The following is a 16,478-nucleotide window of genomic DNA, read 5'->3' on the forward strand; positions in this document are numbered from 1 at the left end:
ATAAAAATCACATGATCATATCAATAGATGCTGAAAAAGCATTTGACAAAATCCAGTACCCATTTCTGATAAAAACGCTCAGCAATCTGGGAACAGAGGGATCATATCTCCACATAATAAAAGCCATAAATGAGAGACCTAAACCAACATTATACTCAATGGGCAAAAATTAAAAGCATTTCCCTTAAGAACAGGAACAAGACAAGGATGCCCACTTTTGCCACTCTTATTTAACATAATACTGGAAGTCTTAGCCACAGCAATCAGACAGGAAGAAAAAATAAATGGGATCAAAATTGGAAAGGAGGAAGTGAAACTGTCATTATTCGCAGATGAGATGACACTATACGTAGAAAACCTCAAAGATGCCATCAAAAATTTACTAGACTTAATAAATGAATTTGGCAAGGTAGCAGGATACAAAATTAATGTCAAGAAATCAATGGTATTCTTATACACCAATAATGAAGTCACGGAAAGAGAAACTAAAAAAACAATCCCATTTACCATTGCAGCAAAAAAAATTAAGATATCTAGGAATAAACTTAACCAAAGAAATAAAGGACCTATTCACAGAAAACTATAGGTCATTGAAAAAGGAAATAGAGGAAGATATAAAAAAGTGGAAGCACAGACCTTGTTCATGGATTGAAAGAATTAACATAATTAAAATGTCCATACTACCCAAAGCAATCTATAGATTCAATGCAATATCCATCAAAATACCAACAACATACTTCACAGAACTAGAACAAATACTTCAAAAGTTCATATGAAACCAAAAAAGACCTCAAATAGCCACAGTAATCTTGAAAAAGAAGAACAAAGTTGGAGGGATCACATTAGCAGGTTTCAGGTTATACTACAAAGCCACTGTAATCAAAACAGCCTGGTACTGGCACAAGAACAGGCATATAGATCAGTGGAACAGAACAATGAACCCAGAAATGGACCCAAGGCAATATGCTCAATTAATATTTGACAAAGGTGGCAAGAGCATACAGTGGAGTGAAGACAGCCTCTTCAATAAATGGTGTTGGGAAAATTGGACATCTACATGCCAAAAAGTGAAACTAGACCTCAACTTACACCATACACAAGAATAAACTCAAAATGGATAAAAGACTTAAATGTGACTCATGAAGCCATAAAAATCCTAGAAGAAAATGTAGGCAACAAAATTTTAGACATCATACGCAGCAGAATTTTCACTTACATATCACCTAAGGCATTAGAAACAAAGGAGAAAATGAACATATGGGATTACATCAAACTCAAAAGCTTCTGCACAGCAAAAGATACAATCATCAAAATGGAAAGGCAACCCACTCTATGGGAGAGCATACTTGCCAATGATATATCAGATAAGGGGTTAATTTCCAATATATATAGAGTGCTCATACAACTCAACAAAAGGAAGACAAAGAACCCAATTGAAAAATGGGCAGAGGAACCAAATAGACACCTCTCCAAACAGGACATACAAATGGCCAAGAGACATATGAAGAAATGTTCAACATCAGTAATCATCAGAGAGATGCAAATTAAAACAATAACGAGGTATCACCTCACACCTGTCAGAATGGTCGCCATCAACAAATCATCAAACAACAAGTGTTGGCGAGGGTTTGGAGAAAAGGGGACTCTAGTACACTGCTGGTGGGAATGCAGACTGGTGCAGCCACTATGGAAAACAATATGGTGTTACCTCAAAAAATTACAAATTGAACTCCCATTTGACCCAGTGATCCCACTTCTAGGAATATACCCTAAGAAGCCTGAAACACTAATCAGAAAAAATATATGTATCCCCATGTTTGTAGCAGCACTATTTACAATAGCTAAGATCTGGAAACAACCCAAATGTCCACCAGTAGACGAATGAATATAAAAGCTGTGGTACATATACATAATGAAGTACTATGCAGCTGTAAGAAAGAAAGATCTCTTATCCTCTGAGACTACATGGAGGGACCTGGAAAGTATTATCCGAAGCGAAACAAGCAAAACAGAGAAAAACAAGTATCCTATGATCTCACTTATTTGTGGAATATAATGAACATAACAGTCTGAGGAATGGGGTAGTCCCAGAGACGTGGAAGTGGGGTACAAACTGACAATTCCCAGAAGAGGGGGTGGTGGAGGGAAGATAAACCACAGAACTTATATGCATGTATGCATGAACAATGGACATGGATAACAAAGCTGGGGACAGGGCAGGGAGAGAGGGGAAGGGGGAAATCTGTGGGGGAAAAGGAGAAACATCTGTAACAAAAATAAATAAATTAATTAAAAATAAATAAATAAAATATCTCATTTAATGTCTTTATCTAGTAAGTCCAATGTATGAGCTTCCTCAAGAATAGTTTCTACTGATTGCTTTTACTCTTATGTATGGACATCACATTCTTGTTTCTTTGTATCATACTTTTTTTTTAATTTTGAAAACTGAACTTTTAATAATAAATAATAATAAAATAATAAGAGTATGGCAACTCAAGAAATCAAATTCTACCCTCTCCCCAAGATGTTTTTGTTTGTTCTAATAATTGTTTTGGTGACTTTTCTGAATTCATTCCTTCAGGTCTGTATCCTTGTTGTGCATGAGCCCTGAAGTCTTTGCTTAGTTGGCTTAGTGATCATTTGATGACTGGACAGAGATCTCCTTAAATATCTTCAAATAATGTCTCCCAGTCTTTGCTGAGGATCTTAGAATGTGTGTTGGACCATGCCTTCCACACTCAGCCAAGGAATTTCCAATTCTACCTTAGTCTTTACTTCTTACTTTTATCAACTTCAAGTTCGGCAAGAAGTGAAAGTTTAAGGCCTTCTCAGGTTTTTCTTGAGCAAACAAATGGCCCGAGGTATGTACAAACCCCAGGCAGGCATATTTCCGTTAGATTCCCAGGAATATGTCAGAATTTTAAAAAGTCTCTATGGACATCTCATTCTCCAGCTAAATACTTTAGTATGGGTGGAGCAAGGGTGATCCAAAAAAAGTTGAAGGATTTTTAATATTTTATTGGATATTATGAGGAGCCACTGGTGAAATTTTTTGCAAAGAAGGGGCATGACTGTATTTGCAAAGCAGAAAAAAAATCTTTGCCAATCAAGTGAAGAATGGATTGAAGGGGGACAGACTGGAGAGGGAGAAATCGAGGAGATTATTGCAGCTTCGAGGTAAATAGTGATGAAGATCTAAGTTAAGGATCAAGTAGAGAGAATGGAGAAAGGGGAGTGATGGATTGGGAAAGCTATTTTACAGATTAGACACTTCATGATTTCCAGGTTGATTAACTGGGAGGCCAGTGGGAACAAGTAAACAAGAGGGAAGTGTCAACTCTCCGGTAGGATTAGGAAAACTGGGTGAAAGATGGGTTCATTCACCAAAAATGTAAACAGAGAAGGCGCAGGTTTGGAGGAAAACATAAAGATGAGGATCTAAAATAATTAACATTACCTATGTTCAATAATCTATGTAATTTTTAGATAGAGATGGGGTATATTTGAGAGGGAAATTCCGTGTAATTGTGCTACTCAAAAAGCTTTTAATTCAGATGCTAAAATCCGTCTTTGCCCTCCACCCAGTAAACTCATCACCATTCTTGGTTTAAGGATGTTTTAAAGATGCTTATTATTTGCAATATACTTGACAAAGTAAGTGGGACTTCGTAAACATGCTGCCTTAAACGGAGCCTGTTCCTAAGTGTGATATAAACTTCCAATAGTCATTTCTTGGGCGGTTTTGCCCTCTGAAAGCCTAGTACAGAGCAGGTAATGGATAAAACGTTGTTGTCAATGCAAATTACATGGAGAAACACTAGTAAATGATTCCTTAAGCCCTGTCAATTAAATTGAGCTTAAAATAGATGGTTTTAACATTTGGTAAACGATGGTTTTCCTTGAAATCCAATCCTTGTCTTAAAGACAAGAAGGTGGGTGGATGGCACTGTGGAATAAAGCGTCTGATTCCCCTTCTTTTCCCACCCCTCCTTTTTCTCTTTTGCTTCTCAGATGACCACGTAAACCTTTTCGTTTTCGAGCAGGACCGCGGTGAACATCAAAGTGAAAGGGATTTTTCTCCTTGCTACCCTGCAGTGCTGTTTCCCAGCCAGTCACCTCCGGGCCGGGTGGGCCGGCGTCCCGGATCCGAGACGCTGGGGGCAGGGGCAGACCAGGGCGCTGGAGCGGCGGGAGCAGCGGGCTCTACTCCGCCCGCCCCCAGCCTGGACTCGGGAAGCCGGGCAGTCCGAGCCGGCTGTCCGAGGCGCTCCTCCGGGGACGCCGGCCGACTCCCGGGTCGTCTCCAATTGGCCGTCGGGGGAACGGAAGCCGAAGCAGCGCAGTGAACCCGGAAGTGCTTCGCAGCGGAGTCCCGGGCGACTCTTTTGAATGGAATCGGGCTGATTCATCGCCGGTTCGCAGAGCCAGATCCCGGCCGAGTCTGACCTCCTGCTGCCGCCCCCACCACCCCCGCGTCGCCGCAGCTGGAAGACCGGGGTCCAGACCGCAGACCCCCGCCCGCCTTCAGGTAAGACGGAGAAGTCCGGTCCTGGAGGTCCGCGGAGACGGCCGCGCTAGGCCGCGGCTAGCCCGGTGCTTTCCTGAGTCACGTTGCCCAGGCCAGTTGCGTCCGGAGGCCGGGGCCCTGACGGAGGGGCCGGGGCTCCTTCGTCTTCCTACCGGCCACCCGGGTCTCTGGCCGAGTTAGGTCTGCGGGTGATCTCCTTCCTCCCGGCGGCTCTGCTCCGCTGAATTCGCATCCTGGGCACCTCTCCTTCCTAGACCTGGAGAACCCGAGTTTAGGGCCTCAATTTGTGCTCTGTTGATAGTTGCTCCGGTTTTGAAAAACTTCAAAGCAGACAGAGGAAACAGGGGCGAGAGAATAAAATGAACTTTCTCATTGAATGCATGTTTGCTCGATCACTAGCCCTTCCCACAGGCCTTGGCTCTTTTCTTGGTGTTAGGTTTTCAGCTGCCTTCCAAAAAACAAACACAAACCCCGGAGAGTCACTGGTTTTTCATCTTGAAAATTTGCACAGCGAGGTGTGCTTATTCCTGCTATGCCTCTTAACTTTCAATGAGTAGTTGTTGGTGAATTGATTACATTTCCTGTTTTCAGTACAGTAGAGATCGGCTACTGTGTGTTACCTCTTAATTTTGTTGGGGACGTTACTTAGTTTCAGTCAAAGGAAGAAAAATGTAAACTTTTCGAAAGAGTGAATATAAATCTGGTGACTGAATGAAAAAGCTTTGAAATTAAAATGGTACCGGAAGTTAATAAAGATTTCATGGGAGAGGCAGGAAAGCAACTTTAAAAATTAGCATAGAAATATAGTTCTAGGGTGAAAATTTTTTTCACTGTTCCCAAAAGTATGTTTTTAGAGCTGCTGACTTAATGTTTATGAGTAAAGCAGTAAGGCAGTCATTGATAATGTTGAAATAATAGAAAAGAACTGAATACAATTTTAGTGGAGATGATTAATATAATGATGACCTGTTTGTCATGTAAGCCTACCATCCTTCAAAGTTTAAATTATGTTTCAAACAAATTGTATGGATTTTTGTGCATTTGAAGAGATTAAGATATATGGTGACTCAGAATTAACTAGTTGTGATGTGTTTAGTGAAGTGGCATTGAATGAAAAGCCCGAATATTGTCTTAAATTTGTTCCAGAACAAAATTATATCAGGTCAACAGAAGAAAGTTGGGAAGTCATAATCTTTCAATGAAGCTTCACCTGTTGAATTTAGGAGTCCTTTTTTTTTTTTGTCCTGGATGCTTAGCAAACGCTATATTGCTGTTCTAATGGACAAGCTGGATTTTAACCTCTAACATGGGTACATTCTATTTTTATACTTGTCATGTAAACTGTGTTTAATATCTAACTTCAGAACCCATGTTTGTAAATCAGTAACAAGAAGCAATAGTGCTTTTATTTTATTTATTTATTTATTTTAATCCTCAGCCGAGGACATTTTTCCATTTTTTGTTCAGGTAGAGTGGGAGGGAGAGAGAGGAACAGAGAGAGAGAAACATCGACGTGAAAGGGACACATCCAGTGGCTGCCACCCACACAACCAATCAGGGCCGGGGACAAATTGCAACCGAACCCGGGTCTCTCGGGACCGCAGGCTGATGCTATAACCGCTGAGCCAAACCGGCCAGGGCAATAGTGCTTTTATTTTATTTCCAATGGAATAAAAAGCAATGTTAGCCTTGGCCGGTTTGGCTCAGTGGTTAGAGCGTTGGCCGGTGGATCAGAAAGTCCCGATTGTGTTCCCACTAAGGCCACGTACCTCTGTTGCAGTTTGTCCCTGCCCTGGTTGGGGTCGTATGGGTGGCAACCAGTCAATGTGTCTTTCTCACATCGATGCTTCTCTCTCTTCCCTCTCTCCCTCAAGCTCTATCTGAAGATAAATGCAAAAATGTCCTCGGGTGAGGATTTAAAAAAAAAAAAAGCAATGTTCATTTAATAAATCAGTGTCTACCTGTGAAATCCTTACTTGGATACTTATGTGATTTCATACTCATGAACTTGTCAAATTTCCTATTAGATTTTTCCAAATTGCTCTTATTAGATATTTGTATTCTGTTTTGTGATATTTTCCTGTCCCCATCTGTAAAAGGAGAATTGAATTCAATAATCTCTGGCTCTAAGATAGTAATAATAGTAACAACAACAATAGTTATTGAGTACCTATGAATATTCCAGGTACTATAATAGGTGCTTTGTATGTATTCTATCAACAGACTTGCAAGGTAGGTATTGGCCCCATTTGATTCAGAAGCTATCTTGTTCTAGATCCTGTATTGAGTAGGTATTGAAATAAGGATTCAAATCTAGGTCTGATTGGCTCCAGAGCCTTTCAAGTTCTACTTGTTATCCTTTCACTTTCTGTATTTTTCATGGGTTTATATCATGCCTCCCCAGGTAGATTGTAAATTCTTTCAGTGCAAGCCACTAAGTTTCTTGGTGGATCTATTTTTGTATTACCTTATACACATGGTAGTAGTTAATGACTATTTTACTTGAATGCTGTAATTAGGAGACACCACAGAGATACTTATGATAATTCTATCCTCACTATTCTGAACTGGGGAAAATCTTCCTTTCAAAATCCTGTTTATATAATTAAGTTTAATGTTGACTCTTTGTATTTCTTCCACTGAAGAAAGCCCTTAAGAATGTGAAAGAAGTTCCTAATTACTTTCCACAAATCAGAGAGTAGAGGAATTAGAAATACAGCGAGATCACAAATGTGGAGTAGTTTTAAAAGGATTTAGCATCAGTCTGAGAAATAATAGTATTTAACTGCAGCATGGGTTGGGGAGTAATAGGGAAAATAAGAAACATAATGGTAAACCCAAACAGCTAAGGGTTTCATGATTTTGCTTTCATTTTATGAAATACTGGAATACCAATGTCTTGTGAAAAGGTTGAAAATTAAAAAAAATTCTCACATTCTTGATCCAGATTAAGATAATTTTGAAGGATCTCTGTTTTTTAAGTTTATTCATGGTTCCATAAATTTTCCTATAAATATCTGAGAATGATGTATTTTAATTACAACATGACTGTAATCTAATTGTATCAGGTTCTAATCAGGTATTAACTCAGGAGATGAAAGTATGGAAAAGCATTAATCTTTTGAAAGTAATGACACTTTGTACTGTTTTTACCAGTTAGAATACATTACTGTATGTATGGCATATTACATATAGTTAAATACTTGACTCATATTATCTGGTCATGTTTTAAGTAAAGTTAATCATATCATGAATAAGCTCTTAAGTCCTCCCCTTTTTGATAGGTGTAAAAACTTGGTTTAGATCCATAGACCTTTTGTATTGCTTTTATTTCTAAGAATTGGAATTATTTTCTTTTATAGTGTAACACTTGAATTTTATTTTTCATTAAAAAAATTTCTTTTTCTTTATTGATTTTAGAGAGAGAGGAAGGGAGAGGGAGAGAGAAATAGAAACATCAATGAGAGAGAACATGGCTTGGCCGCCTCCTGCACGACCCCTACTGGGAATTGGGCCCACAACCTGGGCATGTGCCCTGACCAGGAATCAAACTGGGGACCTCTTGGTGCATGGGTCAAAATTCAACCACTGAGCCATACCTGCTGGGCTATTTTTTATTTTTTTAATACTTTAATTTTATGAATCCCTGTGCTAAATTCTTTAAAATGCAAGTCCCTTCTCTCCACTGTGATTCATTTAGTGCTTTGAAGTATGCCCTGTGTTCTGAAACTCCCTAAGTGGCAAACTATGTAGGAAGAAGAATCTGTGTTGAATGAACTGTAGCTCTGCTCATAGGATAGTAGTGCTACTGACAGCAGTTAGCGTTCATTGTTACTTACTATGGGCCAAACATTGTGTTACATGTTGTTTATGTCCATTTTCTTCGTTAGTCTTTAAAACAACTCTATGAGATGGTGCTATCATTATCACCATTTTGCAGATGAGGAAACTGAGGTTGACAGACATGACTGATCCAAGGACACAGACCTAATAAGTGTTAGAGCCAGATTTTGAATCCTACAGAGTCATAGCTCTTAACCCTCATGTACCAAGAAAAATAGTCATCACTATTTCCCATTTGGGTCCAGTGGATCTTTGAAAAATTTTTATGCCTTTGAAGTCATGAATAATATATAAAAGTAAAAATAAAGAGAGTAAAAACAACTATATTAGAGATGTTAATAATTTTAAACAGAAAACACAGAGTTTTATTCTGTATTTTTCTCCTTTTGGAGGTACATGTACCTGAAATGGACAATATCCTTTGAATATAATTAACTGCTCATCATTCATCATACATGAACCTGGTTCATATCCATCTTGTAACTATCAGCTCCACATCTTAAATACCTCTCTAAATGGGCCCTAGCTTATTATTTCTTCTGGTTCTTCTTGCACTTGCAATGCTTGATATGAGTGTTAAACCTAACCTAACATAACCTAAAATTTACTTTTTTTTTGTTTTTAAGCTTTCTTTTTAAAAAAATATATTTCATTTATTGTTGACAGTATTACAGATGTCACCCCCATGTTATCCTCCTTTACCCGCCTCCTCTCAGCCCCTGCCCCACCCTAGGCCTTTACTACACTGTTGTCTGTGTCCACTGGTTATGCTAAAATTTATTATTTTAACTGTGTTTAGGTATACAGTACAGTGGCATTAAATACATTCACTTTGTTCTGCAATCACCACCACCATCCATCTCCAAAATATTTTTGTCTTCCCAGTTATAATACTTTTGAAAACATTGACAGTTCATAATTTTGTTGAAGAGAAGGAGAGTCATCATCTTTACTTGCAAAACATTTTTATTTTTAGATTTATGAATGCCAATTACAGTTAAGTCAGTGATTTTTTTTCTTGTTTCTACATTATCTATTTCCTTTTAATCACCTTTGTATTACACTTAAGCATTTGTTCACCTATGAACTGTATCAACATCATAAAAGGTAAAAGAATGTGCTACACATTCTTTATTCTTTATTTTTTTTCTTTGTGGGTTTTTAGTGAGAGAGAAAGGGAGAGGGAGAGAGAGATAGAAACATTGATGAGAGAGAACATCGATTGGCTGCCTCCTACATGCTCCCCACTGGGGATTTGGCCCACAACCTGGGCATGAGCCCTGACCTGGAATCGAACCGGTGGTGCATGGGTCAGTGCTCAACCACTGAGCCATACTTGGTGGGCTGTTATACATCTCTTTAGCAAAACAGGTTCTTGTTTTAAAATAGTGTGTCCTTGTTGAATACCTAACTGTATGAAAATGTCATATCTCTTTTTTGCTCTTAGAAATGTTGCTTGTTCAGTTATCCTTTTAAGAAATAATTTATCGAGGTGAAATCGGAATACCATAAAATTAACCCTTTTAAAGTGAACAGTTAGTACATTCACAATATGTGCAACTAATGCCTATCTGGTTCCAAAACATTTCCATCATTCTAAAGTAAAATCTGTTACTTTAAATCTGTTCAGCGATTCTCCATTTTACTCCATCCACCCAGCCCCTGGCAATCACCAATCTCCCTGCCTCTCTGGATTTATATATTTTGGATATTTTGTATAAATGGAATCATACAACTGTGGCCTTTTGTACATGGCTTATTTCAGATAGCATAATGTCTTGAGGTTCATCAACATTGTAAGATGTATCAGTACTTCATTCCTTTTTATAGCTGAATAATATTCCATATGTTCCATTGTTTGTACAATGCTGGATTTTTTTTTTTTTTTTTTAATTGACATTTGAGTGGTTTCCACTGTTTGGCTATTGTGATTAGTGATGCTGTAAACATGCATGTACCTGTACTTTAAAAATTATTTTTTTCTTATTTATTGATTTGAGAGAGAGAGAGAGAGAAAAACATTGATTTGTTGTTGCACTTATTTATGCCTTCATTGGTTGCTTCTTTTATGTGCCTGACTGGGAATTGAACCCTCAATCTTGGCATATCTTGGGATGATGCTCTAATCAACTGACCTACTTGGCCAGGCCCTGTATATGTACTTTTGAATACCTGTTTCACATCTTTTGGATGTGTATGTAGGAGTGGAATTGCTGGGACATATGTTAATTCTATGTTGAACTTTTTGAAGAGCTCTGAAACTATTTCCAGCATTCATTGATTCTTAAGTTTGAGAAAATGAATCTAGGATATTGTCTAGGATATTGTCATCTGAAGATGCATAGTCTGAGATTTTGTTTATATGAGTGGTTCTTAACTGGGAGTGATTTTGCCCTTTCAGGGAGCATTTGGCAATGTCTGGAGACATTTTTGATTATCACCACTGGGTAGGTGCTACTGGCATCTAGTGGTTAGAGGCCAGGGATGCTGCTAAATATCCTATAATATACAAGACAGCCCCCTTTAACAGTTTTTTTTATTCTGAATGTCAGTAGTGTCCCCCAAACCCTGACTTATACCATCAATTTTATTGTCATTGTTAGAGAATAGAGTACTGTTATTTCTTTCTTTACATTCATCTTGTGATTCTCTAATAATTGTGAAACATCTTTCTCAATTCTCTTTTTGCCATTATGGGTGGGATATGGAAAATTCTGAATTCTCAACTATTCAATGAAAGCTAAAAAAAAAAAAAGATTACAAAGACAATGTCTCTATAGTCTTTTATGTCTTTTTGAAGATGAAGCAATGCTTTGAACAGCACAATAAAAACTAAAGAATGATGTAACTAATGTAGTTCTTGATTGCTTCACTTTGGGTGGTTATCATTCTTCTATTTTCTTAATTTAGTCTTTTTTGGCATAATTGGGAATAATGGATTAAGAAATGATGAATTGCCCTGACCTTTGTGGCTCAGTGGTTACAGTGTTGGCCCACACACTGAAGGGTCTGGAGTTAGATTCCTGGTCAAGGGCACGTGCCTGGGTTGCAGGTTTGATCCCTAGGTTGGGGTGCATGTGGGAGGCAACAGATAGATGTGTGACTCTCTTTCATTGATGTTTCTCTTTCTCTCTCTCCCCCTCCCTCCTTTCCTCTGTCTCTCTGTCCCCTTTCTTCTCTCTAAAAATCAGTGGAAAGGGTATCCTTGGGTGAGGTTTAACAAAACAAAACAAAACAAAAAAAGAAAGAAATGTTGAACTAATTTCTAGGATAATGAAATAGCAAATTTTAAGATATAGGACAAATAACATCACAGCGAATCCATAATGTATCATAGATTTGTAATAATGTTGCAGTGGACCTATATGCTAATTGTACAATTCAATGAATTTTGTTCTATTTAAAAATATAAGTAGCCCTGACCGGTTTGATTCAGCGGTTGGAGCATCGGCCTGTGGACCAGAGTCCTGGGTTTGGTTCCCACTAGCCGCACATACCAAAAATAAAAAATAAATAAAAATATAAGTAAATTTTCTCTTTGTTCATTCAAACACCTCTAGAAAGAATAAAAGGCATGAGATGTCAATTTTTACATATAATTAGAACTGCTCAAAACACACACACACACACACACACACACACACACAGAAAAACCTTAGAAATAAAATTTTGATACAGGATTAATCACTATGTTTTATAGCTCCCCAGGCTGGTATTTCATTCTATACCCTCTGGAAATGGTGATTAAAAAAATCAGTTTTGATTTTTATTTCATTTTTAGAAATTTTGCTTCTTGTAAAGCTCTGGCTAAATTTTCTTCTTTAGTTCTCAATATAATTATATCTTATTTACTTTTTTTAGGAGAGAAGAAAGATACTTGGAAAAAATCATACCTGACAGTATTAGCAAGAGCTTGACTTAAGAAGGAACTTGTCAAAGTCAACAAATTGAGACTTAACACCAAGGACTTGTAGTTACTGACCAGGTGAGAATTAAGAATGTATTTTACTCTTACCTTTTTTTTTTAGGAAATGATGTAAAGATGTTATAAAACCATATCATTTTTTGCACACATCACATTATAAATCAGATAACCAGCTTTAAGGGCTCATGGAAGTCATTTAGATAACTAGCATTTTTGTTTTTGTTTGCTTTCTATAAACTTAAAAAGAGTGGTGTGATTTAGAACATGTATCAATATATTTTATTTCCAAAGTTAGTATTTTTATTAAATCTGATTATCTTATCTTAAATGTTTTAGTTTGTTAAATATTTTTTCCTGTTTGCCGAGACATCTAATTTTGGTAAAAACACAAATTTGATCTGCCAGATTTTCTTTCCCTCTATTCCCCACATTGCTCATGTATATTCACAGCATCTGGAGTCTGTGTAAAGTCATCAGAAACAACACAAGGGGAATAGATAAACTGAACACAGCTGGGAATTGACTTTGGCCTGGAGTATATAGAATGTCTAAAGCATACTGTATGGTGTTAAGTTTAAAAAATATTTTTTTAAATCCTCATCTGATGGTATCTTTTTATTGATTCATTTTTAGAGAGAGAGGAAAAGAGAGAGAGAAACATTGATCTGTTGCCTCCCTTACTGCCCCAACCGGGGATCCAAATAGAAACCTAGGTATGTGTTCTGACTGGGAATCAAACCCACCACCTTTTGGGATATGGGACAATGTTCCAACCTACTGAACCACCCTGCCAGGGTATGTTACTTTTTTTTTTTTTCCAATTGTTTTTAAGTTTGTAAGCTTGAAATAGTCCAAAAGAAATATTTTTCCTTTTGTAGTGTATTCCAGAGAAATGTCTTTAGTATTTTAAAATACACAGGTGTTTTGTTTTTTTCTGTCTATAGCTTTTAAAAAACGCTGTGTATTGAATGCCATATTTGAGCTGAAGAATTTTAAATTTTTTTTTTTTTTTTTCCTTTATCCTCACCCGAGGACATTTTTCCATTTTTTGTTCAGATAGAGTGGGAGGGAGAGAGAGAGAGAGAGAAACATCAACGTGAAAGGGACACATTGAGTGGTTGCCACCCACACGACCCAACCAGGGCCTGGGACAAACTGCAACCAAGGTACATGCCCTTAGCGGGAACCGAACCCGGTCTCTCTGGACCGCAGGCCGACGTTCTAACTGCTGAGCCAAACCAGCCAGGGCTTGAGCTGAAGAATTTTAATGAGAATTTGATGGAGATTTTATTTGTAAATATTGCTGTTAGGAGTGTGAGTTAAGGTTGTAAAGCAGAAAAATTTGTCTGGACTATCAGGTTTTCATATGTGCCTTTTCATTTTTAAAAAGGAGTTTATTTGTTTTGAATCTCACAAACTTCTGGAGTGAAAGCTGTATACTAAAGTATATGATTTCATTTATATAGAATTCAAAAACAGCAGAACTAATCTGTGTAATTAGAAGTCGGAATTCTACTCCTGTGGGGTAGAGACTGGGAATGGGGCATGAGAGGTGTTCTTAGGTGTTCTGTTCCTCCAGCTAGGTGGTGGTTATATAGGGGTGAGTTCACTTTGTGAAAATTCCATGGCTGTATCATTTATGTACTCTTCTATATCTGGACTTGAATAAAGTTTGCAGTGTTAACATTGTTAAATAGTCTCAGGATTAAATTCTTAGCAGGATTCAACAGAGTTAGGCAGTAAAGTAATGATCATAAGTACATTATTGAGTTTCAGTTTGCATAGTAGTTTTAACTAGTAAAACAATATGGACAAGTGGCTAAATAATCTGTTAGCATTTAGCTTAGAATATATATATACACACACACACACACACACACACACACACGTATATGTATATATATATATATATATATTTTTTATTTATTCTCACCCCAGGACATTTTTTTCCCCATTTTTTTATTCAGATAGAGCGGGAGGGAGAGAGAGAGAGAGAAACATTGACGTGAAAGGGACACATTGAGTGGCCGCCACCCGCACAACCCAACCAGGGCTGGGGACGAACTGCAGCTGAGGTACATGCCCTTAGCGGGAACTGAACCCAGGTCTCTCTGGACCACAGGCCAACGCTCTAACTGCTGAGCCAAACCAGGCAGGGCACTTAGAATATATTTGTAACAGTACCATTTTTCTGAAGCATACACTTAGGAAGAAGAGGAATTTTAAGGCATAGTAGCAAGTAGAAAAAATGCTTCGTTCTTATATTTAAGTATTTAGTTGTACTGAATATTAATTTTTATAACTTGATTACTCCTTTCTGTGTATTTGAGGCCATATTAGTACCCTTGCTATTTTTTTTCCTTTGAGTTTTTTGTGAAATTTTCAGGCTTCTCAGAATGTCTTCTTTAGTTATTCCAGATATAAAAAACAAATCAGATTGGTATTTCAAAGTTAATCTTCTCTGTATTGATTAACTCTAGGATTAAAATTGAGAACAGCTGAATTTCCTTAGTGAAAAAGGTACATATCTCTACAATACCTGAAATAACACAAATGTCTGTGTAGGTTCTAAAACACTATCTTAATGCATTTAATGTTTACTTTTAATATTCCTTTTAGTATAATGAATTCATTTTGTAAAAGCCTTTGATGCTAATTCAGAGATCCATAATCTGCTCACAATGTCTTTCACATGTAGTTTTGATGATAACTGACAAGCTGTAAGTTAATTAGCACAGAACTTACTAATGAGGATGTTAAAATTTAATTTAAAAGTGAGGATTTTTATTTGTACACTCTGGACAAATTGAAGGAAATTCAATATACATATGATAAGCATTTCAGGCACTTTTTCCTCATTCAGGTACTTTATTAGATAGCAATAAGAAAATATAATTAATGATAACAAAATTTTGAAATTATGCTAAGATTGCTTGTCTTTAAAACTGGGGATAACCCAAAACCAAAGCAGTAAAATAAGGTCTGTTAATTAGCATGGAAGACAGCTTCTTGAATTAATATGTGGTGTTAATTAACAGGAAGTCTGATGTTGTGTTGTAATTACCACCAATATTTTTGACATACTGGGTGACTGAAGGTGAATTATATAGATAGCAATTGAGTAAACACTTTTGTGCTTAGAAACGTTTTCCTTTGTTTCTGTTTTCTAGAAATATGGACAGACTTCTTAGACTTGGAGGAGGTATGCCTGGACTGGGCCAGGTTAGTATGCAGACTCTCTGTATTTATTTGTGTGTAAACTGCAAGTCCTTTTTGAGTTACCCAAAGAGAAAGAAATAGCTCTCCAGAATAGCCCCTCATAGGTAATAACATTTTGGTAAGAAGCCTACCTTATTTCCGGTTGCTGTGTTTCAACACTAAATAACATGTGAAGAACATTTTCTACTATCTTAATTTAATTTCCACCCAGCAATAAGAATAATCTCTATTTGCTTTTATTTAAAATTTGGGGATATGTGAGATTACTAGATTTGCCTTTTAGTAAAAAAGGAACTCAAAATATCTTACTGGAGGGTTTATAATGTAGACTTTAGAAGTGACATATGAAAAAGTAAACATGGTCTACTTTTGATAAGATGCAGAAAACTGACCCATAGAATGTTTGTATGTACAATCTTAAGACTGATAAATTCCTGTTAGTAATTATGATACATGGATAAATTAATAAGTAATATGTCTATTTTCTTTAAATTTGATACAGTTTTTTTTTTTTTTTTACTTTCTTATTAAAATAAAATAAGTTTTCTGTTGTTTTAATATTATCGTTTGTCTTGTTCCTTACTGTTGGGCAGATGACCTCTAAGTAGATTTCTATCTCAGGGTTTTCTGTCTTCGTCTAGTTAAAGAAGAAATTTCTGCCTCTTTTGAGTTCTATACTAATTATCTTTTCACTTCTCTATGAACAAGAAAGATGACTATGTGTTGTTCTTTTCTTTATGTAATGGATTGTTTTATTACCAAATTTTGGTGATATTTTTATAACTCATCTTTGGAAACCTTTTAGTTAACCGACTTTACCTCATTTCCATATTACTATCAATGACTTGGTCTTTCTTCATTCAAAGTAGTTTGAATTCTGTGTAAGAAACAGTTTTGTATGAAATTTTCAATGTTTTAGAGGCTTTTTTTTTTTCAATAATTCTTTGATTAGATTTATCC

At 36.8% G+C, this 16,478-nt stretch overlaps 1 protein-coding gene across 6 annotated transcripts in view; it reads left to right on the top strand.

Moving 5' to 3' along the window:
* The first annotated feature begins 4,355 nt into the window (after positions 1–4,355).
* Positions 4,356–16,478, top strand: part of PSMD14 (proteasome 26S subunit, non-ATPase 14) — an 89,641-nt gene continuing 77,518 nt past the window's right edge. Inside the window, exons 1-4 of one of the 6 annotated variants that reach the window (XM_036254733.1) lie at positions 4,356–4,531; positions 12,236–12,359; positions 14,780–14,819; positions 15,470–15,521. In XM_036254733.1, coding sequence (XP_036110626.1) covers positions 15,474–15,521 — 48 coding nt within the window. In that variant the 5' untranslated portion in view covers positions 4,356–4,531; positions 12,236–12,359; positions 14,780–14,819; positions 15,470–15,473. Of the gene's footprint in view, positions 4,532–5,725; positions 5,842–10,788; positions 10,822–12,235; positions 12,360–12,972; positions 13,095–14,779; positions 14,820–15,461; positions 15,522–16,478 lie in introns of those variants that run through there. The other 5 variants (XM_036254734.1, XM_036254730.1, XM_036254731.1 and 2 more) reach the window with 5 other exon arrangements.

This window comes from Molossus molossus, unplaced genomic scaffold (genome assembly GCF_014108415.1).
Source record: "Molossus molossus isolate mMolMol1 unplaced genomic scaffold, mMolMol1.p scaffold_m16_p_11, whole genome shotgun sequence".
In the NCBI taxonomy this organism is placed as follows: Eukaryota; Metazoa; Chordata; class Mammalia; order Chiroptera; family Molossidae; genus Molossus; species Molossus molossus.